General features: G+C 34.2%; 1 protein-coding gene across 3 annotated transcripts in view; it reads left to right on the top strand.

Annotated features, from left to right (window-relative positions):
- The window catches only part of ARHGAP15 (Rho GTPase activating protein 15), a 619,068-nt gene that overhangs the window by 48,297 nt on the left and 543,271 nt on the right, over positions 1-27,500 (top strand). For all 3 annotated transcript variants that reach the window (XM_045838525.1, XM_045838438.1, XM_045838608.1), the window contains one exon: positions 26,142-26,210. In XM_045838525.1, the coding sequence (XP_045694481.1) occupies positions 26,142-26,210 (69 nt within the window). The remainder of the gene's footprint in view (positions 1-26,141; positions 26,211-27,500) is intronic.

The following is a 27,500-nucleotide window of genomic DNA, read 5'->3' as shown; positions in this document are numbered from 1 at the left end:
AAATCCTGGTAGCTTGTGCTAGAGTGGTTGAATGGAGACAAGTGGAAGACAACAAAAATATTTTAAGCACAGAACTTTAAAGGTTTTCAGATGGAAATGAAGTAGGAAGGCTTTGTTCCAGGTATCTAGATGGGGAAATTGGATGGATGATAGTGCTAATCACTGAGATGGGAAGAACCAAGAATGGTATGGATTTAACAAGGCGAGATGCCAAATAGTGAAGATTTGGTGTGGCAAGTTTGAGATTTCAGTGACACAGCAAAGTCAAACTGTCAAGATCATCTATTATGTGAGTTTGGAGCTCAGGAAATAGGTGTACCTTGGAGATATAATGTTGACACTGATGACCAACAGTTAATACCACAGAAACAGCCCAGATCTCATTGGACCAAAGTGTAGACATAAAAGAGGGCTCAGACCTATAAAGAAGGTAAAGGAGTGACTAGAAATTTGGGCATGAATGAATATATATCATAAAGTTTAAGAACAAAGGGGTGCCTGAGACTAATTAAATAATTATACACACACACACACCCATATATATATATATACATACATATATATTTATATATATTAAGTGAAATATACATATTTCACTTAAGTATCTCTAGATTCTATTACTTTAAAAGCAAAAGTACTTGAATGTAATTGGAAATGAGGCAAAACTAGTGGATCCAAATTTTGGTATTATGGACTGGAGATATAATAAAAATAGAGATGTTTGTTTCATGTATATTTTAAATATAATTTATAGTCATATATGACTTTGCATCCATACATAAGTAACATAAGTATCTGGATAAAGTCATATTTATCCAGATACATTGGAATAAATGTTCTGATAAAATCTAGATATAGTTATATGTCTCAAATGTTATTTTTCTTCTGTTGGTAGAGAAAAATTCAAAATTTGTTTTGCACTTTTAACATTCCCATAAAAGGTGTCAGATTCTGGTTCAAGAGAAGCAATCTTTCATTGCAACATTACAAGGAATAGAAAAAAAGTTCAAATGTCTGGGAAATGATAACTGGCTTCAACATGCAAAATAAATGTTCAAAGATAGAATCAAAGGGCAAACATCAAGGTAAAGCTAAAGAAATAAACTACATGGAGATAATAAAGAAATTCACAAAACTTTAAAAAGATTCTAGTTTTGTCTTGAGTAAACTGAGTGGATATTTTTGAACTTTATGTTTCATTCACAGTTAGCCCTAGGATAAAATGAGAAGCTCTATTAATCAGAAAATGTTAATGGCACATTATCTCTTTGGTAGATTGATAACAGTCTCTGACTGTGTGGCTTGTAACTTCTGTCCAGGTGGACTATTGTACCTCAGCAGCATATCACATGACACTGTCAACCGTATGTTTGATTTTACTCACTTAAAGGAAAAATCCCAGGAGGAACATTATCAGATAATGGAATGCATAAAATTAATTGTTTTTTGAGGGGTCTTTTCCAGCTTTATTCTCCTTTATTGAATTCCCTTCCCAATTTGGTCCTCAGATATGCATTATCTTATTGGAAGATATGTTGGTGGAGACTGCACTAAAGCCCACTTTGAGTCAACTCGCATTTATCAAACAATTCCCTCTCACCCAAGTATTCCCAGTGTAGTCACTACTAGCAGTTCTCCTTTATTTGTACTCTCCATTTGTACCTGGTAGATTCCATATTACATTAATTCATAAAACCAGCTCTGCCAGACTCCCTACGGTTACAATTATTAAGGCTGTAACTGAGACGATATCTCTCATATTGATCTTCAACCAGAACTTCTTGTCCTGAAGCTTTTGTTTCACATTAAGACACTAATGATAGCCTCGGCCAAATGAGCCGCTTAATAGTCACCAAAAGCTGAATTGAAAAGACTTTGATCATCACCTCTGAGAGCACTGTATTCCAAGAGCTCTCCCACCCATAATTGGCAAACACTAAAAGATCTTTTAATTTTAAAAACAAAATACTTAAAGAAGCATTATTTTTATATAAAAATTTTCTCCTTTCTTATTTGTTTGTTTCTGCCAAGTAACTTGAGCCCTACACACTCTATTTATAGTTTTCTAGGTCATACAAAGACAGCTTGGCTAAGTGTTATTTTTAATAGTCTGGTTTTTAATAATATTTTCATTGTCTGTCTATAAGAATTGAGCTGTTATAAATCTGTTTGAAATGATAGAAATTAAGAAGTACTTTAGAGTGCCTATTTGATTTATTTGTTACAAGAATTGGTACAGATTAATCGGTGTAGTCTCCCCCATGTCTAGAGGGATGAAAGAATGACTTGGTTCTTTCACATTCACATCTCCTCCTGAAAAAAGTAGAATAATGACTCTAAAATTAAGCTTTTGTAAAAATGCAATGTATCCTGAAAAAATATTAACAATACTTTTTTTTTGTAATTGATCATAAGGGGAAAAATCTCTTTAGGTATTAAGTAGACATATGAACGCTATTCACTTCGCTGCTAAAAAAGTAACAACACTAAAGAGACTTTTCATATCCAAGTTTTAAATCAACTTCATATTACAGATTTTTAATTTTCCCTAGGATGCTGCAGATGCATAATTTGAAAATGGGCACTTTATACTGGTGGACTTATGCATATATAGAAAGAAAACTAGAGAGGGTTAAAAAACATCAAGCCTGAATTTTTATGGGTCATTAGCTCTTTAATGCATCTCAAGGGCTCCTAAGCCAATAGACTGAGAGTCTTGGGAAGCCCCTAGTCTGACCTAAGTGGAAGAAATGAGGAAGAGCACAAGTATTACCAGTGCTCAACGCTATTAAAATATTCACAGAAGACTAATTTGAAAATATATTAACCACATAGTAAGTTAAGGCCCATCACAGATCAAAAGCTAAGTTTTGGGACAGAAAACAATTGGTGGATGAAATTGGCAGATAATCAGGCAAGAAAGACAAAAAAGAGAAGGCTGGTAGAAAATTACCTGCTATTCTTTTAAGGCCTGCGGTTGGCCAAGATCCCTGTGATAATGATCTGCTTTCATTGATGTTTCTTCCCGTAGGAGACAAATGTCTAAAAAATGGAAACTCTGATGTCTCCATGGATATGGAATAAGCTTCTGCATAGACCGAGGGGAGAGAAATTATTCTCACCATTTTTATTCTAACCACAGATTTTGGGGTAAATAATGCTCACTAAAGTCATCTTTGGAAGTCACTGTAACTCTTTTATTCTTAAGGCTTCTTTTTCAGATTTAGAAATCTATACAATATTTTTAGCAAAGCTCTCTAAATACCACAAACTAACAGTATCTCTAGGGCTTGAATGATGATCAACTTGAAATTCCAAACTAATTGCAGATGTATTTTCAGTAGAAAAAAAAAACAAGTCAAATTTAAGTTCATAGAATCAGAAAATAATTATATTTGAATATAATAATAATATAAGCAAATAATATAATGTATACAATACCTGAAATAAATTGATATTTTATGATACATTAAAATAAAATGCATATTATTGTCTGGAGAGAACTTTTTTTAGACTCGGCAGATTTCAAGGGAATCACTACACCGTCCAGCTTGAACACAACTGAGTTTCTCTATTTTGAATGGTTCCTGTATACAGCCAACTGATTGTGTGGGAAAAAGAGATGACCTCACTCTCTTAAGCAAAATACTTCAGGATGTTTTTTTATACAGCTATATGGATTCACAAAGATGATTTTATATTGATGGAAAATGTTGAGCAGGCAATGATATGGGAAACTTTCCTGTTACTCACCTACCTATACAATACTTTTGTAGTTGCAATTTTCAAAAACAAGGAAATTACTCAAGAAAATAAATCTACTACTTTGTTAATTTGGTCATATGCTTCACATTATTAAAAAAACTAGAATTGATATTCATATGTACAAGGCAAGCCCTTAATAATTTAACTATTAGATATTCAAAACAAGTTTGGGCATTGGGCAGCTGGTTGAAATTATTAGATGATAGCAAAATAAATCCTCTTTCACCTACTTCCTCTACCACTTAATATTAAATAGTGAAAACCAACTAAAATAGGAAAATCTATATAGAAATCATCTTGTACTTGTCAGGTCTCTTTTTTTTTTAACTAGTGTAAATATAAAAGAAAAGCATATGTTGGCATTCACAGCATGTGCACAATAAACCATCCCCAAATGTTTATTTAACTTGCAAATCTCTAATTCAGGCAGGACTCAAGACAGGCTCATCTCACTGGCTGGGGCAACTCAAATTAGGTCTGAAGATTTGCTTTCATGATAACTCATTCACGTGGCTGTAAAGTCAATGCTACTCTCTCATGAAAGCCCAACTATGGCTGGCACTTGATAAGGTGTGGGGGATTCTATTTCTTTTCACATGGGCATTCTCTGGGCTTCTTCAGCTTTTTCATAGCTAGTGACTAGGTTTTAAGAGTTTATAGTCTCAACAGGACCAGATCAAAGCTATCTGAACTTCTATGTACTGGTTTGGAAGTCATAAATGTCACTTTTGTGGTAGTTACAAGCTTTTTAAATTTAAGAGAAGGGAATATAGATTCTTAATTGGAAGAGTATCAATGTCATGTTATATAAAGTATATGTGGAATGAGAGATCTCATGGACTCCTTGAAAAAATCCCCCACATAATCAAAATTTAGAAATATTTTCTACCATTTCTATTTCCCTTTTCTAAATATTACTTCTTTCTCCCCTACTATAGATAGTCTTTCTATGCTAAGTGGTTAAGAGGAGAGCTGACAGTTTACTTGCTTACAGTGGTATATTGTAGAAGAAAAAGGAGTTCCTCCCCATCAGCCTGAGTTAGACAGATTCCAGGAAAAAAACCTCTTATTGTCTTTGCTTGAATCATGAAGCTATTCTTAGACTTTGTTTGGGTCATGAAGCCTGGTCCAGTTGGGTATGGGATCAGGGCTTAAAAGGCATGATTATGGTTTGGATAGTGCCTACCAAGATTATTTCATTGGCTTAGGAAAGGCTGTCCTCACACTCACCAAAAAGAATTATATTCAGAAGAGACAACGTAAAGAATATTCACTACAAGAATATCCACTACAAGATTTGATAACACAAAGGAGCTTTTGCATTTGTCTACCCTTTAATTTCTATTGTGTATTCATTTGTTCATTCATTTGTTCATGTATTTGTGCATGTGGATCTGACAGGCAATGTTCTCAGTGGGTGATCTAGGAATCCCTGGGGATTCCTCACCCTTTCATGAGGTCCTAGAGGTCAAATAAAATTTTCATAACAATTCTAAGATATTATTTGCCTTTTGACTCTTATTTTCACACTGTAACTTGTTACAGTGTGAAGACTTCCAGAGGCAATGTGTTATGTGATACAATAATAGGTAATAAGTGCAGGAGAAGATATGAGATTCCTGCTGTATTTTATTAAGCCAGCCATTAAAGACATTTGCAAAAATTTAAACCAACAATTCTCTTCTCACTACATTATTCTTTGTTTTAGGAAAGAGTTATTTTCATAAGTATATGTTGTTTATGCTAACAAAACTGTGGGTTTATTATTGTGTATAAACTGATTAATACATAAATATTTTTAAATTACTCAATTTTAGTTTCTAAAATGGTAAATATTATTACACATAATCATCATTAACAAGATGTTTATGGTCTTTAAAGAACTTAAGCTATTTTTTAGTGTAATGTCCTCTGAAACATGTTTGAGAAACTTGGTCTAAGTCAACAATGTAGCATCCGAGAAAGCAGACAATGTCTCCAAACCAGAGCATAGTAGATATGCTAACATACTTCCAGGGGGATTCCAATATTTATCATGCTGCACTGAATTTGCCTATCTGTCTGTTGGCAAAGTCTAAAGTCTGTAAGACTGTAAATTCTTAGAGGGCAAGATATTTCCCTGGTCAATATGATTTGGTGGATTAAAAATGTGAGCCAATGAACTAGGTTCAGATCTTGGTTGAGCCATTTACTTCTTATCCTCTTTGTGTCTCAGTTTTCTCACACACAAAAAAGAATAATAACAATTTCTCCCAAGATGTTGTTTTGAGAGTTAAATGACTTTAATACACATAAAGCCCAAAACAATTGTCATATGTCAAGCTGCAATAATTGTTACTTTCTCTTATTTGCAAGCCAGTGCTCTGTTCTTGCCATGGTTTATAGTCACACTTCAGAATTCTTTGACTTGCTAGAGTGTTTAATAGTATAATAATAGCATGATTTATATCTTGGAAAGACTCTTGGGCTGCTGTTCAGAACTTCTATTTTCTGGTACCAGTCTTGTACAAATTTTGGGTATCATTGTTCAATAGTTTAAAACTGGAGATTTGGTCTAGATTATACCTTACATTCTGTTCCAAATTTTGTATGGCAAGATTTAAACAGGCTTGGGTGCAAGGCAAAGTAGGTGGACAACCTCAGACTGACTGCAAATGCTCTGAGGCTGGGTGGGCTAGTTTGCTCAAGCAGAGCACCCCGCAAAGAGCTGCATGTTCACAGGATACCAGTCACAAATGTCCAGAATAATTCAGTTTAATAATAATTGTCATTTATAAATTCCTCAGAAATCTCTCTAAAAGGCAGATACAGAAGAGGAAAGTAAGGTTCAATTAATAAATACCTTTATCTACATTAGCAAGCCAATGACTACCAAAGCTGCTCTTCACTGAAAAGAGTCTTCTTCCTTATTAATTTAAAAATATATTTTTTATTTTGGCCAGATTGCAGTGATTCCTCTGTGCATAGGCATTTCATATTAATTTTCATGATTTGGATTTCTTTCCAAAATCTGTCCATTCTAGGAAAGACAAAATGGGAATTTCAAATTTTAAATGGCTAATATGTATCAAATATTTATTATGTGTTTAGGGCTACACTAAGCACTTTGCATATATTAAAAGATTAATCATCAGAAATACACTATGAAGCATGCTTATCCTATTGCTTTCTTATAAATCAGGAAACCCAAGTTATACATCAGGCATACAGAAGTGCACAGATTCAAACCCAGGCCTGTCTAACTCGACAGCTAGGTTCTTGGTATCCTATATTGTCTTAGAACTTCCCAACACTATTCTCACTTTCTCCCATGGGCATAAATTTGTTGATACTAGACAGTAGGCATGGCCACCATTGCTTTCTCTATTGCCTTAGGTGGCAAATACTTTGGGGAGTGAGGAAGAAGAGGAACAGATGACGTAAACTGGGCTAGACAGTGTCTTGTTTACAGAGTCTCAATTAATCTTTGTGTCTCTAAGGTAAGTTTTAATAATGAAGTCACCAACCTAAGGTTCCAGAACAATGATGTGGTCCTCAAAAGGATGCCAATCTCAGGGTGTAAACAGTGCTGTCACTCAGGAAGTTTTATTGTTCATTACGTTATTTTAGGTTTATCCTTGTTTATAGTCAACTAGGTAGATGCAGTGAATTTGTCTGCTTTAGTTTGATCTTGCCAGTATAAGGAGTACATCTTTTTACTTGTGAAGGCATTATCCATTGCTTTTAGTGGTGTTCCTAGGATTGTTTCCAGACCCTTTCTTTCAGGGGCAAACCTAATCCAGACAGCCATTCAGGACCTAGAACAAGGACAGCTCCTTTCTTTTGGCTTTTGCTCTTTCATTTTGGGAAGCGTTTTCCATCTGTGGTGTTTTGTAGCACCACTTTTCATTCTCAGTATGAGATTACCAATTTATTTTCTTAGGCATAAATTTTGGGATTTCCAAAAACCAACACCTAAATTCCTAGACGCAGGGTCTTAGGCTCACTTGAAATGGGAAATACTCTTCTTCTATCAGGCTATGGTGCATGCAGTTATGGAGGGTTCCCAGGGAAATCACTACCATTTTGTAGTCTGGTAATTATAAACTTTGGCTGATTACAAGAATCACTTAAGAAGCTTTTTAAAATGAAGTTTCCTATTTTCAGCCTTGACCTTACAAATCAGAATCTGGCTTCTGTCATTCACTGAGAGTCAAATCTTTCAGGCCTCCAAGTTAATAAAACAAATAAAACTAAAAAGAGTCTCCTCTATTGGCCAACCAATGCTTTGAAACTCAGCCTGTGGAAACCATAACACTAGACCATACAATATCACCTTGCATTAAGAATCTAGAGGTGTCTAACTTCTATGCTGCAAGGCTCCAACTCTTTCTATGTCTTAACAAATTTATACTTTTTAATACTTTCTATGTCAAACATTTCCTTAAGGGGAGAGAGAGGAGAGGAGAGGAGAGGAGAGGACAGATTATTGAGCTATTGTAGAACCAACATGGCATCTTCCATATGACTTCACAAGCTTTGTAGGGGCTTCTCTTGTCTTTTGCTGTGACTTACCAGAAAAACATATTATCTATTTGGGTGGAAATTAATACATTTTCAGGGATGTGCTCTGGTAAAGCAAATGGTTCAGAGTGAAAAAAACTCAGAGATATTTTAGACAATCATGTTTACCATCTGTTTCGAGTGCCTGAAAGGAGCAAGGTCACAAAGGATTTAGGTGAGATGGTATTTTGTAGTAAGAAATATTTCTGTATGTAGCAGGGTCCCTACTCAGTAGCAGGGATAGTAAAAACATTGTTTCGACCCAAGAAAGAGAATGAGCGGGATCTCAAAGGAGGCAGCCCTTCAACTACCAAGAATGATCCCAGGCAGGCATTCTCTATCATACAGGAAAATCAAGATGCTAAAAGTTAGTTGTCAAGCATACAGATTAAATCCATACTTAGAAGCAGGCAAAGAAGATATGGAAGGGCCACAAGAATCCTCAAAGTTGGACCTAATGTCTAAGAGCAGCAGAGATTTCAGGGTGGGTTGTTCATGGGCTCTGAGTCTTGAGAGGCTCACTGAACATTTATCCTCTCCAGGTAACAGACATAGAGGGCTAACATCTTCTTGCTCATATTATGACTGGATCTGGAGCCAAGCTATACTCATTAGAAGAGTGAGTCTTCAGAATTAGGATTAGCAAAGATTGGAGAAATTCAGCAGGGCTGTTGCATATTGTGAAAGATTATAATTTATTCATAACCAAGGGATTATTTATTCATAACCAGTGATTAATTATTGCAGCTTAAACAGGTCCATGTTATCGGAATTACAGAGATTTAAATTCTCTTTCACATTTAAGTCATGTCTCTTCTAGGTAAAGGGAACAACAGTCAATAAGGAAAGTGGGAAGGACTTAAGTGTGCACTGTCAAAGACTATTATTTTTCTTTGTATTGATACAAATATTTCTTTGAAAAAATAAACAAGTACATTATAGTATCTAAAAAGGATCTTATAAGAAATAGGATCACAATAAGGAGAAATAAAAGTATATAGCAACTGAAAGAGTCATGCAGGTCCAATATAAGTGTGAGAATAGAATATGATTTAAAACACTCCATTGATTTCTCTTTTGGATTGTTTGCATTTTTTTCTTCTTCCTTATTTTAAAGCTAAGGATAAAGATAAAGCTGTCATGTTATAAGTTTTTTTTTTACTGGAAGAAAAATATAAAAGAAAAAGATAATGTCCTTAAATTGAAGTTGACAGTCAGAGCCACATAAAAAGGTAGTTTTTATAAATCATCAAGTTGGCATGGCAGGTTAAAAGACAAGAATGTAAGATTAGCCAAAACAGAAGTTTCTCGGCCTTACTCTCCTTGCTCTTCAGAGGTCTTGCTTTCTCTTTGACTAGTAGCCCATGGCAGTTGACTACAGCTGAAGAGGTCAGCATTCCAGCAATCCAAGTCTCATGAAGAAAATACAGAAACATGTAACCTGAAATGACACGGCTGCTGATGCAGCTTGTTGCTCTGCTAGCTTATATTCTGAAGTCTATCACATGAGTTGAATTGCAAAGAATAACATTCGACAGTGTGAATGGTTTCGTACACTAAAGAGACGGCAAGACTCTTGGTGAGGCAAAAGTACGAAGGACAAATGCCTTTAGCAACAACTGAAAGTCTATCTGCATAAATAGGACTTCAAAAAAGTAGACAGCTTTGCATAGACAATAGTGGAATAGCAAACCAGACAAAACTTGTTTAATTTTGTTGCTTACTTAGGAATTCTCTCTGATGACTTTGGCTTAAATACAAGCAGGACTATTGTCTTTATCTACATTTCCATCCATACATTACTCAGATGTTTGGAGATGAAATGGCCCATTGGAAAAGGAAAGGCAGCTTCTACTCTATGTGGCCTCAAGGAAATATTTTGTGCTGGTATATGATCAAATGATAAGATAACAAATACCTAGCTACTTAATATCTTTGAGCTTCAGTTTAGGAACCAGTCATACCTACTTAAGATATTAGTTGTGTCCATCAAATGGAATTTTGGAAGTAAGTAAAGAAGGATTATTTATTGTGATAGTATCTCTGTCTGACCTATGCAAGACTCAGTACAATGTTTTGCTCATAGAAACCACAGAAAAAATAATCATTTAAACTGTGGCTCAATTTGCTTATCTTCAAAATGGATATAATGCTTTCTTCCATATCATATAATACTGCTTTTATAAAATGGGTTGATACACATGAAATCACTTTGAGAAGTGGAGTGAAATATTTTTTATTGATATTTTAACATTCAACTCAACATTTATTCCATACCTACCCAATACGAAGTATGGTGCTGATCTTTGGGATTAGTGGGATGAACTGCGTATAGTCTCTACAATAAAATAAAAATAAATTCCTTCCCTTTACAATTTACTTTATCCCTAGTGAAACTTTTTTTTGCCCCATTTCTTTTATCTGATAACATAGACTAAAGCTCATGTCCTTCTAACATTTTCTGTATTTTCCCTTGCTTTAGACTTTTGGTTTTCTCATTGATTTTTAATCTAGGATCAGAGGGGAAGCATAATCATGTGGGAGTTTTATTCAAACTGTGTTTCCTTTGAAGATTCTGCAATACCTTCTAGGAGTGCTACCTAATGCCTATAGTCACTGCAATAGTAACAGTTGTTACATAGAAGTGTGTTTCCTTCAGGTATGTTTAGAGGTCCAAAAAGATTTGAGATGCTTTCTCTAGACATATCCTTGTTTGATGGCTAGAATGAATTTTGCCTTTTTCACCATGCACTGTAGACCCTTATTATTAATTACTAATAAAGGGAAATCTACTTTGCCTTGTCAGTATCAACAGAAGGCCTTCATAAATGATGTGAAAGTGGTTTCTCCTAAGAATTTTTAAATGATGTCTCAGAACATGAGGATACAAAGTTCTATCCTAAGTTTGCAAGAAAGTTATGAAATATGCACTTTTTTAAGTTTCCCAAATTCATTAGTAACCAGGACCTTCTAATCCTCATTTTTTTTCTTCTTTAAACTGAGACCCCAAATTAACATGCCCTTTTCTCTGAGAAAAAAACTTCTGTAAATAATTCTTTACATTCTTTCAGGAACTATGCCATTAAGATTCTGTTGAGCTTTTTGGTCAATAGTTAAATAAAAGAAAAAAAAATCATTACCTTTTTTAAAAAATTGATGTTGATTTGGGTATGTCTTTTATGGTGGCTAGTTGAGGAAAATCAAATAAGTAGCAAAACCAAAAATTACCAAGGAAATTTAAACATATATAATAGAAACAAAAACATATTTTTGTTTATGATTAAAGCTTAGCAATCACTATTTAAATTATTTCTATGTTCAAAGACTAAAAATATGCCTTTTATATGATGTAAACTTTTATGTTTAAAGGTTATTAGGTTAAAGTTTTCTGTTTTAAAGTGTAGCTATATGTATTTTTCATTTTAAGAGCTAATTTACAAATTTTGTTTAATTTACATACATTTCCTTTTAGTATATGTCACCTAAATCATTGATTCTATTTGTTTTGCACCTGTTTTATATGCTATAATTTAAGGTTATTATTTCTCATTTTTAACTGCCATTGATTTCAAATCCCTGTCCTTAAAACAATGTAATAACCATTCCATGTCCCTTTATGATCAAAATATTCCATTTGGTACTGTATTTTATCAGCTTTCCCATTTCCCTTAAAATATCTCTTAAATGAACCACAGAGTATTCTCCCCTAAATGGTCAGGATCACAGTTTGGGAACCATTATTCTATGTGACTGATTTTTCCCCAAGCACTTTGATCATTTGAAATGAAGGCCCTTGCCCAGAGCACTAATGAGCTGACTGGTGTGTTGTGGTGGGTACACAATGGAGGATTAAAGAATGGACTTGGAATTGGACTTCCTTTTTATCCATCCAACGGGAGTGTTAGCGGGTTATTATTTTTTTTAATTGATACACTTTTGGAAGCGTCCCCTGATTTGAAAATGAAAAGGTAACTAGCGAAGAGACTTTCTCTTTGTAGATTCTGTAAAAAGCAGAAACATGAAGTTTTCTGTGGACATCATAAAATCAGGGAACTAATGGCACCTCACCCACTGATAACAACCAAGAGGTTAGTTCTCAGCCTCTTCCCCTTAATGTCCAGAAACATAAGTATCTAGTTAAGTAATAGCATAATACTTTTCCTCCCTGACATGGTACCAAATGCAAACATAAGGATTTTATTCCTTGGCTATTTGTTTGGGAAAATTCATTTGTTAGTGTGAAATGCCTTCACTGGGCAAAAAAGAGCAAGGCCAGAGGAGATAGAAGAAGACTACAGTCCCACTTCTTGCTTTCACCTTTGACTCTAACTGTCTCACCACCTTTAGTGTATCAGGCAGTGATCCTCAATCTGAAACCCTAGGAAGACCAGAGGGCTGACACAGCTACTTTGAGGTCTCCTGTTAGGGTGCAAGATTCAGTTCTTTTGATAATAATAATAGCATGTATTGAGCACTTATTACCAACCAGGTGCTCTTGAAAGCTCTTCAGAAGTATTAACCCATCTAATTATTCCATAACTCTATGAGATACAAGCCATAAGCTATTACTGGTATATTCTCTATTTTATATACGAAGGTACTAAGACACAAAGGAGTTAAATATCTTGCCCTAAATTGCACAGAATTAATGGTGAGTGCAGGGCTTAAATCCACTACTAGGTGAGTGGGACTTTTTCATAATTCAGATTAATTTCCAAGAGTCCTGATTGGGCATTTATCCAATTAGGTGTGAGAATTGCCTGCTCTCTTTTATTCTCTTTCAAAACTATTTGATTGCAAATCTCATTTTTTATTGATATGTTACCCTTAATGTGTAATTAGTACTTATTTTCTATCAAAGTTATACATGAAATTAAGACATTCATCTAAAATGCTTTTTGATTAAGCCTAACATTATTCACTCTTCTCCATCTGTTTACCTACCAATCTTACTTCCTGAGAAGGAAACCACCTTCAATGTCTTTATTTTGTTTTGTTTTTTCCTGTGGCTTCTTTTTTGTATTAACTCCATATTTTTCAACACTATGTATATACTGCTTCATCCTGCTTCACACATTTTAGGTATTATGTATTGATTTTCTATAATGAATTTTAATATTAGTTCTCATACTCCACACCTTCATCTATTCCTTCCATTTTTCCATTAGAATTCTATCACTAGTTAGCATTATTGTGAGTTCTAAATATTTCTAGTTGAACCAAAACTTATTAAATAATCGTAATTATTTTACATTCAACTTTCTATCATGTAGTTAATAATTAACTTAGTTTAATTTACTTATATTTTGTCATTCCCAGAGCTAATTTCTCAAAGATGTGAGCAAATCTGTCAAACTCATATCAATATTTTTCTTATTTCTTCTTTTCTATGATTCTTTTTTTATTTTGTTTTTCTACTATATCCTAAAATATTTATTATTTCCATCCTACAAAACTTATGTTGGTTTAACAAAAATTTTATATATTATTAATTTTCAAATGTCTCTATTATTATTGTGTCTATTTCTATGAATCCTCTATATTTTCTTATCTTTTGATAATAAAGGAATGGTATTTTAAAATGTTTATCTGTTTTTCTGTAGTATTGCTGCTTGGGGGGGGTCCTTTTTATATTTACTTGGGTTTATATTTCTACCCCATTTGTTACTTTTTCCAAATACATTAAGCAGAGGTTATTTTATTCAGCACTTTAGAACAAAGCAGTGTACATATTGATGCTCAATAAATGTACTCAATGAGTATAATCATCAAAACCACTTCATAGCATGGATGCTGCACAATACATGTTAAACACAACTGGCCGTAACACCAAAATACCTGTGTTTCAATCCTGCCTCTGCTGTTTTATAGTTGATATCAGTCAAGCTCAACTTCTTTCAAAAGTGGACTTAGGTGACTCTATTTTGGTCTCTGAGCTGTAAGATAATGGGATTTAGATTTAAATTATGAGACTTTCTGCTTTGAATTAATGCAGTAATAAGATGATACTTTTTGATATCATGGGAAAGGATGACTTTTTGCTTGTGGAAGGAACATGAGTAACTAGGATCCAGATATGGGATTGTGGTAGACAGAATTCTAAGATGCCTCCTGGTGTGCCTGCTGAATATGATCCAATATCCTTGAGAGTTTAAAGGTTTTTCTCATAAAATTGTCCAGGTATCCTAGAAGGAAATTATAGGAGTTTCTTAAAGTAAGGTAAGAAATCACTTTAAAGGAGCTCCTAGAATCATTAAATAATGTTCTATAATTACATTGGCTCAATGATAATTACCTATTTTCTAGAATATACTTACCCATTTACTAGATGGATTGGTGGAAGATTGGTATGAGAGAGATTATAACAATGAGAACTTACTATGTGGTTAAAGCTGTGTATTTATTGATTTACTTATGTCTAATGCACTCTTATGAAGAATAAGTACTATACTATTCCATAGTTTACAGCTGAGGGCATAGAAACAGCAAGAGGTTAAATTATTTGCTTAGAGGGTAAATGATTATAGAACATAAAAAACTGTTCAAAAATAACAGTCTACATAATTGTATACTTATATTTAATATAAGCAGAAATATATCCATATCTATATTCATATCTCTACCTACATATGTATATCTGCATATGTGTATTTTCTCAGTTTTTCTCTCTAGAAGAGGAGCCTAAGCCCAAAACATCATATATACTGTACAGATCAGGAAACTATTATCCAGCTAGTATCACTTATTTCAATGGTTGACTAACAGGGGGTTAGAGGGAATAATTTTGGATATTCAACCTTATTTTGTTAAGGATAGATGGTAAATATTCTACGGGACATTATGAAATTTATCTGGGAGAGAATACTGACTGGGTCCATATTTGAAAAAAAATGACGAATGCATTTCTAACAAGATATCTTTAGGGCAAGACATTAGAGGCTATGGAGGTCTTGGCGAATTCAATGAATTAACAGGTCACATGTATAATGAGAGGCAATATAAAGTTTGAAATGAGCAATCCCACAATATGTGTTCTATACTATTTAAAATTAGTAAAACATGGCCCTTACCCTTAAGACATCATGGACAAGACATCTGCTTTTCTTCATTTTCCGTAAGTTAGTTGTAAGTGATTCTTGCTCTTATAACCTCAAAGTGTGATAAGTCTTGAGGGAAAATGATTTGGTCTGGGAATTCTGAGAGTTATAGCATAGCAATCAGATTGAGCACTTTCAGGTGATTATACTCATTCTTTGTCTGTATTTATCATACCCCCCCCAGATAATTCAAAATTTACTTTTACATAAATATTTGTTCAATCTCTAACAACTTACCTCTTCTTTGACTAATTCTATTTTAAATGTACATCTAAGCAAGTTGTGCTAACTTGAAGGTCAGTTGGGAAGACAGAATGAAGGATCTGTCTTTTATGAAAACGAGCTGCCGTTAAGAATTTTTTTGATAGAAAAAAGATGGCAGTTTTTCTCTTAGAAACCGTATGTTCTTGCATTTCTGATATCTGGAATCATTAGCTTGCCAGAAACATTTCCAATCAAAAGCCAGACTAACCCATGAAGGTGTCCAAAGAAGTCTGTTCTGATTACTGAAGATGTTGAACTAGTCTGGACTTCAAACAGTAGATATTTCCACACTTTAGTGGTATATGACAGCTCTATTCATTCCACAATGTCAAATTCTTTGGTTTTGGCCATTGGGTATTTATGTGTTTCTAGCTAGGGAAGCAGAGAAACCTAATTTGATTCTGGAGCCAAAAGTTTTTAGGCTCTGTTCCTTTGGAACTTGGACTGCAGGATTTTGGCACTGTATAAAGACTAGGACAGAGCAAGTAGTCACACATAACTAACTTACTCAACAGCACATATTCAGGGAGAAAGATCATGCCTAAACATTGGATAACCATTCTCCTAGGCAGACTGACAACACCCTGAATTCAATCACTCTTAAATAAACACACAAGAAAAGCGTGGCTTTAGCATACCTCTCAGCACTGCTCTCCAATGCCGCCTGATTGGTTTGAGTGCCTTAGGCCAGGCTGCAGAGACAGCCATTACTGTTGTTCTTACTTATGTCTGTCTGCTGTCTGCTAACAAGCATTCATATGCTTTGGATCATTAAAGTCACAACCTCCTATGCCAATCTATTCCTCTCTGTGGGTTTGCTGTAGATTGGAATGAGAGATGCTATTTTTGTTTTGTTTGTTTGTTTCTTTCTTTTTTTCCTATTAGGACCTCCAGTCGGGGTTATTTCTGAGGTCTGAATATTATAGCTTGCACCCTTGCCCCTATTGAGAATATAAATTGTCTTCCCATTAAGCTTGTTCTTTTTGCCTGATTTATTTCAATTGCTGTTGTTATGAGCCTTTTCCATGTAAGGCAAGTGATTTGTGCTGGAGCTGCAACACACAAAAAATGCTGTAACTTAGGCTGTTTCCTGGTGTCATTGCTATCTGTGAGAGGTCTGCTGTACTTACACCCATGCTAAATTTCTTCTGACAGACTCCAGGTGGTCGGCATTTTCACAATCCAACCCATTTCAGTGTTAGAATTTGTCATTTGGAGCTCTGTGGATTCTTCTCTTTCATCTCACTGTTGGTAGCAGTTTGGGTACATTTGTACATCTACCTGCATGAAGCTACATGTGTCCACAGGTATAATCAAAGGTGGAGAAGTACAACTTATTCTTTCAGAGAAAGCACAAAGGACAGATAGAGAGAGAGAAAAAATATCACTTGTAGTATTATGCAGGCTGCCCATCTAAACCCATCATTGCCTGGCACCTACACACTAAGGGCAAGGATCCAGCCAACTTGTGAGTGGGCACCATGCCATCTGAGCAGATGGGCATAGAAGTCGGCAGCCAGCAGACCATGTATGTGCATCAACGGTGGGTGTTGAGGGCACGATTCCCAGAGGAAAATGTCCTAACAGCTGTCTGGCCTGAGCCAACATACTTACGACCAAGGAAAAGTGCCATCCTTCAATCCTGCTGAGTTGGATTAACCTTCAGAACTAAATCTGCTTTTTCTGCAGCAGAAGGTGAGTTTGGGGGGTCTAGGAAAACCTCAAAGAATAACTGAAGGAAGGGAACTGGAATGATGAATTTATTAGGTATTCACTAAAGATGCTGAGGGCATTTATGTGCACTTTTAAATTATTTGACCAGAAGACTGTAAATTCTTATAAAAATTCATAGTTATTAAAAACATTGCCTCCCACTGGGCTTTCAGAAGTGACCCTTCCACATAGACAGAGAGTTTTCAGTGAGTCAGATAGTATATTTCCACCTTTGCATTAAGAAATGATGTATGAGGAAAGGAGTCAAAAGACCTTGAAATCGGACTATGGATAAATATCTTTGTCAAACCTTACATATGATGGGTTGAACCTGATGCATCATGGATTATAGCTTTCCAAAGAAGAAAAAATGTTCTTCAGTAATTAAACATACACCTGAAAATACAAGAAGGAAACTTAAAATTTTAACTTAAGCCCTTCTGGACAATAGAAGAGACTTTATATTTGTGACTGAAAATAAAACCTGATTCTAATTTGTTGAGAATTTCCAGACAGGTAAATGTCACGAAATTAGATATAGGACATTACTACCCAATATAGCCAAATGACGATTCGAAAATGATTTGTTTCATTTAGCTAAAAACAGGTAAACCATTCTAATGATTTAGACCCTCAATAGTTGTTTATTTTCTATTTTACTTTGAGGTATTTGTGTTGTTTTTGTGATAGCTTTCTTTGCATCATTTTCTGTTGTCTTAAATCTTTTTAATTAAAAGCTAACACTTAACTTGCAGTTGTAGAGACAATGCTGGCTTGTTGCAAGTATTCTGAACATCCATCTATATTTTCTACTATCTATCATCTATCCTCTGAACTATTTTATTTTGTTTATATCGATAGAGCAAATATCTCTGTTATGAAGAGTAGAAGAGAAATGAATAAGCTATTTTAACTGCTAATTTTAGTAACTTTATGGGACTAACATATTACATCTTTGTTGGAATACCATTAATAACATTATAAGTAGAATGAAATGTTTATGGATCTATTTTGGCTATGAGTTTCTCATTACATTGATTTATAAATACATAGCTAAATATAAATGAACCTCCAGAGAAAGAAGAAAGTAACTAAAAGTTAAGACAATACATACATGTACTTCACATGAAGAAATATAGAAAATTATATTACCCAGGTATTTCTGTGTTTTTTTGGTTCAGGTAGTTTCATCTTAAGAGCATTTATTTTGTGTTATTATTTTAAAATCACATTTTAGTTAAAATACAATATTATATTTATTTCAGAAGTATAACATAACAATTCTACATTTATATACCTTATAATATTATCACCACAATAAACCTATTAACTCTCATTGTACAAAGGTATTACAATATTATTGATAATATTTCCAGTGTTGTACATGATATCCCTGTGACTTACTTATTTTATACCTGGAAGTTTGTACCACTTACTCCTTTTCAGGTTTTTTTACCTATCTGTAAGAATATGTTTGAAGGTTAAAAATTATGGTGTGACTAAATTCCATACAAATAACACCTCTCAGTCTGAGAAAACTTTCTTAGAAAGAATATTCCAGTGAAAGCAGGAGAGAGGGAAAAGGGAAGGAAAGGAGAGGAGGGAGAGAGAGAATGAACTAAAGGAAATAGTATTTAGCAATAAACAAGAAAGTGCCCACTGTACATAATTATTTTTAAACAGGGAGTTATAGGGCAGTTTGACTTTCTTCTTAGAAGAACACATATGGGTGAGACTAAATAAAACAAGTGAAAAATATTAAGGAGTTAAAATCTGTTCCAACAAATGCTTCCCTTTGTCTATCTGGGAGATTAGAAAATGTGATTAAAGCTGAATTTAACTCAACTAGACCTACCGCAGGATTGACAGGCTGGTGAACAAACACTGCAGGTATCTCAGTTACTGGCCAAAAGATATTCAACAAACTAAAAAAACAATGTAGATAAACTTTACTGCATCCTCCAGAAGGTTTCTGAATCTTTTGCTTTTATTTTCTACAGGACATAAAAGAGATAAGAGAGAGTGTCAGATTTCTGATTGACAATATATAACCAAAAGAGTTTTACAGAAAAGCCAAAAATCAAAAAAGGGACATTTGAGGATGGATGTCCTCTATGGTAACTGGATGATAATATGAGCAAAAGGAGAAGAACATTAATATTCAACAATATACTTGCAGCACATTAATAAGGGACAAAACAAAAGAATTTGGATTTTTTATGATTTACGAGTATATCTTTACCTCCATTAAGACCATAACAGACATATTTAGTTAGTAGTAGAATAATTATGAGACACAATGTTTTTACATATGTCCACAAATAGACAATACCAAAGATTAAAAGCATGATAAGGTAATGTCCTCATATCTTAATTTTTTTTCTCAAAAGTGGTTAGCTCAAATAAACATGATTTAAAAAATGTAGCCAGCACTTAGGTTAATGTTTATTTTTTCTAAACAACTAAATTGCTGTGAATACAAAAATATTGAGCATGTCTCTGCATTTCAAAAAAATTGTTTTGATAAGTCTTCTTAATTGTGGATTGTAATAGCTTCAAGGAAAAGAATTTTGCAAAACAAATGACTGATTTAAATATAAGATTTTGGATACACCAAAAAATAAAAAATAAAAAACTTTTGAGAACCTATGAAGATAAAAACTTAACCACAGATTTATTTCTGTTTTTCATCCAAATATCCAGGGAGGCCGGTAATGGGAGGTATGCCTCAGAAAATGTACATGTCTGCAAAAATGTTGGAACAAACTAATGCTTTTATTCAAGTGATTTTCTTTCAATTCTGAGCCACAAAATATAAACTTTCATCAAAAATGGTAATCTATTTAAAATCAGAGCTATATGGAATGTTTCATGTTTATGTATAACTTTCATAGTAGACCCTCCTACAGCAGGAAAATGATATGCTCAAATTATGTTACTTTTATAGTTTCTAATATATCAAGTACTATTTTCACCCATCAGTTTAATATTCTTTAAATAGATAAAAATGAAAGAAGAATGAAACAAAAAATAGACACTTTGAAAAAGTGACTTTTTAATTCCTTTCTTTGAAAAAAAAGATATCTGAAAAAATTATCATGCATATTCTAATAAGAGCTAAAAGGAATTTAAAGGAAAATATGCATTGCACACTTTGAATGCTCCATTTTCCCACTTTGCTTTGCACAAGTATGAAGCTGAAGTGCCTGGGTATAGGCAAAGGAATAAAAATGGGAAGAGCAATGGGTGCTGATGAAGAAGGAAAAATGCACAGATCTGATCTAAAAGTGTTGCAGATATGTGTTAATCTGATATTGGTTAAAAAAAAATCCATGTCAGAAGACATTTGCATTTCACGTTTTCAATAGTAGTTACAAATTATTTCTCTTTACTAGACACTATAACTCAATAGAGAAAAGAATTATTAAAGAATGTCTGACTTTTTCACCTCAAAAGGAAGGGTTGTTATCAACTCAAGTTTTTATTATAAAAGCTCAGTTACTTAAGTTGCAAAACACTGCAATAGAATACTTTAAGACATAGCCATGTCACCTCAAAAGGAGTGAAACTTGGAATTATGAAGGTTTCTTTTGTTAAAAGACCGGAAATTCACAAATAGAAATTGTGAAGTGATGTCAAAACTAACATTTTATAATTTGAAAAAAGAATTAGCAAAAAATCAGGTTATGAAGACAAATATGTGATAGATATTCATACATGTCTACTTATAGCGAAAGTATGGATCAGTATACTTTGTCAGGACATTTGCAAACCTAAAAAGAAAACAGACATGAGAACCGTATTGTCAGGCTTCCTCAGAAGAAATGTGTCTGGAATTCTCAGGGAAAATGGTGTAATAAAATAAAATTATATCAGTCTACTGCTAATGTTATTACTATTATTCAAGTTTTCCAAATTTAATGATTAATTGACAATTTCTGCAAAAGTGAAAAGGACCTAAGATCAAACGATGGAGGCCGTCACTGCCTACATTCTGAAACTTACCCAGAAGTAATTTGCAGAATGTAGGTTTGTGGTATCAGGTACATTTAGAAGTTATGAATTTCTGTAAAAAAAAAATTGAGATGGTCCAAAACAAAGTACTCTCTTTGCAATGCTAGTACTAGAAACATTTTATAATATTCACAAAAAAAGTACATTTTGAGCACCTACTATTAGAAATTACTGGTATACAAGTGTACTAAACATGAGATGTTTACTAGATAAATTGAGTGGTTCATAAAGACATCTAATGTCTTAAGTGAGAATGTTTTCAAGGATGTGTCCCAGAATGATTTGCAAAATTACCAGATGATAATAATAAGCTAGTGGTAAACTATTATATAAGTAGTAAATTATTTTTTTTGTTATTTAAACTATAGCATAGGAAGGCCTTTTCCCTTCAAACTTAAATCAAAACTTGATTGACCTCAAGTTTTCTTCATAATTATTTCAATTAAGTATATTATCACATAAAGGCAGCTCTCCTGAAACATCCTAACTTTTCCTAATATCAATGCAAGACAACTGAGCAATTCTGGATCCAGAATTCCTAAATAATGTTTCAGTCAGGATAACCTGATTTGGGATGATAACATATTTCTGTGCCTAATGCTTAACTGAGAAGAACAGAAAAGCAAAAGATAGGTGATGAAAATCCTTTTTTCCTACATCTTCATAACTTGGTTGAACATGATAAATAGGCTAGCTTAATGATTTGGGAATTATCAGTAATAATACTTCTCCTAAAGGAATATTAAGATGATTTATAACAGATTTGAACCTTGATTTCTAGCTTCCTCTGTGACTGTGTACAAATTTATGATTGACTCTCTTCAAATTTCTACCTCAGCAAGATCCATTTCTACACACAGTGGATTTCAGCTTTGTAGTTCCCTAAGCAGTTAGTACCTGTCTTTATACACATACATTTGTATTGTTGAAGAAACAAATTGCAGTCACCTACTGCACTTTACTGAGGGCTTAGATCTATGTTAAAACATCACCCATGCTTATTACTAGCTGTGGTTTGTCAAAGTTACTTAAAATGGTCTGTGTCTATGTTTCTAGCTTTTATGAAAAGGGGGTAATATAACTGACCTCTTAGGGTTTGGGTGAGAATTATATATATTAATAAATGCAAAACACTTAGACTAATACCTGGCATATAATACACACTCAATAAATGTTAACAGACAATATTATTGTATCATTTATCAATTTGAATTTTGTCTATACCATGGAACTAATGGTTTTCTTCAAGGATGAAATGCATGTACTCAGTAACTGGTAATTTCTGTTCCAAATTCTTATTAAAATTTATTTCCCAAACTTCAGTCATTTGCTTATTGTTTGTGGTTTTTTCATATTTCATATACTTAAGTGACTTTGTTAATAGAAAATATATTTTATCACTAATAAATGTGATCTTTTTTTATACTACACCTTAAGATTATTTAAATAATTAAAATTAAAACATTCATTAGCTAAAATAATCTCTTGTGCCATTGGTGATATGTACACAATACACTGTGCAACATTATCTCATAATAAAGCTTTCTACAGGTGACTAGAAGGAAATATTTAGAGGATAGTGGGCCACTAGGCCCACCAGAATCTGATAATGGTAGGACAACAAAAGATGTCATGGGCGTGGCCATAGAAGAGTGATAAGACTGACTTGTGAATGACCAGGCACCCATTCTTCAATACTATACAGGCATTTTCTTGCCACTGCTTTCTCTAACATTTAAAGCTTGAGGTACTTTGCAAACAAGTACAATGACTTTTACCCCAAGGCTAGAAATCCAGCAAGGTTTTGGAAAAATTGAACAAGAATACTCCTATCCCAGAACCCTTCCACCCTTTTCAGTTGAAGATGATATACATATTAAATTTTCACTGAAGATTATAAATTTTACCATAATGAGTTGCAGTTAAGAGTAGTAAGTTTTATTCCTGACTGGTGTGGCTCATTGGTTGGGCATCATACAGCAAAGAGAAATGTTGCCAGTTCAATTCACAGTTGGGGCACATGCCTGAGTTGTGGGTTCATGCCTGATAAGGGCAGGTAGGAGAGTCAACTAATCAGTATTTCCTTCCCTAACTTTCTCCCTCCTTTCCCCTCTCCTATACATATATACATACATACATAAATACATACGTAAAATCTTTGAAAGAAAGAATAGTAACTTTTAAATGTATGATGATATTAAGATAAATTATTGGCTCCTTAAGAGGTTTAAATTCCAAATATATTTATATCCCCCCCCACTAAGAAGCTAAAATATCAATGAATAACATGGGTGAAGTTTTGGTTTCTAACTCTCACATCCCTTATGTAAGACTTTTCAGCATTGATTAAGCATCAACTATAGTTACTTTATTTTAAGTAATTCTATCAGACATAAAATTCTTTACAATAGATGATGGTTTCAAGAAACATAAGTTTACTTCTTACCACATAACAGTTAGAAGGGAGTTTTCTGTAAGAACTCTTACTTTTGGCAGCTTTCCTCTAAGTATAAAATTTTCCCAAAATAGAAATTTTATTAATTAAAATAAAATGAGTTTTTCTGGCCTGTGTTGGCTTCTCTTGACATTAAAATATTTTTCATCTTTCATCTTACTCCTCCTGTAAGGCTTCATTCAATGTTCTCTCCAGCCAGCATGGGAGGAAAGAGGAAACACAGTGGGGAAGCACTCACTGGTTGATGATAGTCTTATGGAGAGAGGCTCTTTTTGTTTCTGTTCACTCTCCATTGGTTTAAACTACTCCATCCCAACTGAAAGGCAAGCTGAGAAATGCGTCTAGATATGTACCCAGGAAAGGAGAGGACAGAATGTGGTGAGTGACCATTAGGCTCTGCTACAATTTCCTCTCTCATATACCAGTTTGCACCTGTCTTCCAACCCTCAGTAATAGATTTCATCAGCTTTCTCAAAGGAGACAACAAAAAGCCCCAACCATTGACTTTATCCAGTTCCAATTCCAAAGTCAGTGGTGATAAGGAGCTTTCTCCACCAGATCAAATTTCTCTCAAGGAGGTTAAGGAGTTAGAATTTGAAAAATAAGCTCTTTGTCTTGCTTTTTCATTATATCCAATAGACGATGCTGAAGCAAAAACTTGAAAACTAGAAAAAATAAACAAACTAACCAAAAAAGCAACCATCTCATTTGTAAAGAAAGAATGATAAATGGCCAATAGTCATCAAACCAAGATGATAATTAAACCCTACTAGGCAGGCCCTGGGAGACTCGTCCTGGTGGCTCCTGATTGTCCTGGCTCTCCTTTCTCAGAAATTTCCTGTGTCCATTGATTTCTAGGGGTTCTGGCTCTGCATTCTGGAGGTTCTTCCCTCCCCAATGTCCTCCATCGGTCATATCTGAAGTAGGCATCAGAGAGACTAGCTTCCTTGAATTTTGTACTGCCTTTGCAGTCCAGTTTTTGTGAAGCAAATATGGGATCCAAGGGCTGTCCATAGTCATGCTGTTTTGGGGCCAGGTTTCTTGTTTCTTTGGTAGTACAATACCCTCCAAATCTTAGTAAACATTGATCTTATCATTTCAGTGCCAGCAACCAGAGGAAAATACATCCAAAGTTCTTTTTGAGACATAGTCCTCAAGCCTGTCCTTCTTTTGTAATAAATAGTGACCCTCCTCTCTCCCCGATCCTGTCCCACCCATTCCCACCCTCTTCTTGCAAAATATAAAATTCCTGTTTAGTAAAATATGATAGTACTATTGAGAACTTTTAAGTTATCAAATTGTACAATATTTAATTATAAATACCTTCTCTTTATGTGTTTTATTAGAGAATCAGTCTCTGGTGCTTCTTTAGAAGAAAGAACAAAAAAGCATTTAAAAATTACTTTTAAAAGCTCTTAATCATGTGACTGCTGTATAATTAAATATATATGGATAGTAGTGGGAACAAGAAAATTAATATACCATTGACTCTGAAAAAGCTGAGTTCACATCATATGATAAAGTGTTTCAATGTTAAATATTTTGTTCTAGTTATTGCAGTAATGCAAATCACCCTGAAATATAGAGGTATAAAACAATAATATTTTATTCTGTTAGAATATGGTTAAAAATTCAGATAAGTCATAGCAGAAACAGCTTGTCTGCACCACACAGTGTTTTAGGTCTCTGCTGGGAAGACTTGAAGCCTGGGGTTGACTAGATGGCTGGGAGAAGAAATCACCAGGAGATCTTTATGTTCATGTGATTTATGGTTGATATTGGCTGCCTTCTGGGTCATGAGCTAGTCTGTCAGCCAGAAAATGTAGAGTCCTCTACCTATGATCTTTACCTGTAGGATTATTTGGGCTTCCTCACAACATGGTGACTAGTTTTCAAATGTGAGTGTTCAAAGAGAACATGGCATTTTTATGTCCTAATACTTGAAGTCATAATCATTTCTGCTGTACTTTTTGTTTGAAGCAAGCAAAAAGGTCTGTCCTGCTTCAAAATGAAAAACATAGATGTTACCACTTGTAGAAGATTACATGGTAGAAAAGAGCATGTGGAATATGAGATATTATTGCAGCCAGTCATCTTTGAGTATACATTTCATTCAAATTAGTCAATCTCTAAAAGATTTATTTCCTATTTTATATCTACTTTATTCACCATCTTGAATTAATTTGAATATGATTAATTTCATGTGTACTCACTAATTTGTAGTCTTTAAATCACTTGTATCTTGCTTTCAAAGAAAAATGCAATAATATCAACTGACAATATTTTTGTAGATATCCCGGCACAGAAGGAATCATTCACAGCATGTCTTGAAAGATGTCATTCCTCCATTGGAACAATTGGTAAGTGATACTTTCATTTCAAAATTGTATTCTTTACTGCTACAGAGTGAATTACCTCAAAACTCAGCAACATAAAACAGTATTACCTCATGATTTCGTTGGGTCAGGAATCAGCATGGCTTAGCAGAGTCCCCTAACTCAGAGTCCCTCAAAAGTTTACGTCAAGGTTTGAACCTGAATTGGGGTCACATCTGAGGCTTGACAAGGGAAGTATCTGCTTTCAACTCATGTACATGGTTGTTGGCAGGGCTATTCCTCCAGGGCTACCAGCCAGAGACTTCTCAGTTACCTGCTACATAGACTTCTTCAGCATGGCAGCTTGCTTTTCAAAGCACAGAGCAAGCTGAGCAGGCAAGGGAGTCTACTAACAAGAGAGAAGTCAAAATCTCTTGTAACCTAATGATGGAAATTATATCTCAGCAACTTTGCCACATTCTTTTGGTCAGAATCCAGTCTACATTCAAGGAGAAGGTGTTACCTAAGACTGGGTATAACAGGAATCAGAGATTTTCGGGGCCGGTGGGACTTGTGGAAAATTTTGACAGTTTTATTAAGGAAAAATCAATCTCTTATTACTAGATTCCAAGTCCATGAGAGTAGTTTTTTTCTTTTTTTAACTTTCATTTATTGTTGTATCCAAATGATCAGAAGAGTTCCTGGAGCATTATAAATACCACGAATGAATAAAATATTGAAAATATTTTAAAAACATGAATATCTACCTGGCTGGTATGGCTCAGTGGATTGAGTGCCTACCTGCAAACCAAAGGGCTGCCAGTTTGATCCCCACTCAAGGCACATGCCTGGGTTGTGGGCCCTATACCCTGTAGGGAACATACCAGAGGAAATCACACACTGGTGTTTCTATCCCTCTCTTTCTCCTATCTTTCCCTACTCTCTATCAGTCCATTGGCTCAGAGGATACTGCACAGTGATGACTTTATTCCCATCTGTCTCCTACTATTCCATTCTGGTTATCTTTGAACTTTCTCATTCTTAACACCAAAAATATTTTCTTGATTCAGTTATCTTATTTTCTTTTGCTTTGCATATTCTAGATCACTCATCTCCATTTTAGCTACTGCTCCATTACTCTCCACTGATTTAGAATAAAAGTTCCTTACAAGAATTGTCTACCTTTACTGTTGTTAATTTCTATTCTTGATCAAATTCCATTTAGGTTTTTATTCCAATCTCTCACCTTCTATTAAGGTCATCAATTGTTTTCATATTGCTAAATCCATTTGTAAAGTCTCAAGTTTTCTCCTCAGTAGACCTACCTAGTATTTA

The sequence above is a fragment of the Phyllostomus hastatus genome, unplaced genomic scaffold, assembly GCF_019186645.2.
Source record: "Phyllostomus hastatus isolate PE091 unplaced genomic scaffold, TTU_PhHast_1.1 phas_contig_1, whole genome shotgun sequence".
In the NCBI taxonomy this organism is placed as follows: domain Eukaryota; kingdom Metazoa; phylum Chordata; class Mammalia; order Chiroptera; family Phyllostomidae; genus Phyllostomus; species Phyllostomus hastatus.
This window is presented reverse-complemented; position numbering and strand designations above follow the sequence as displayed.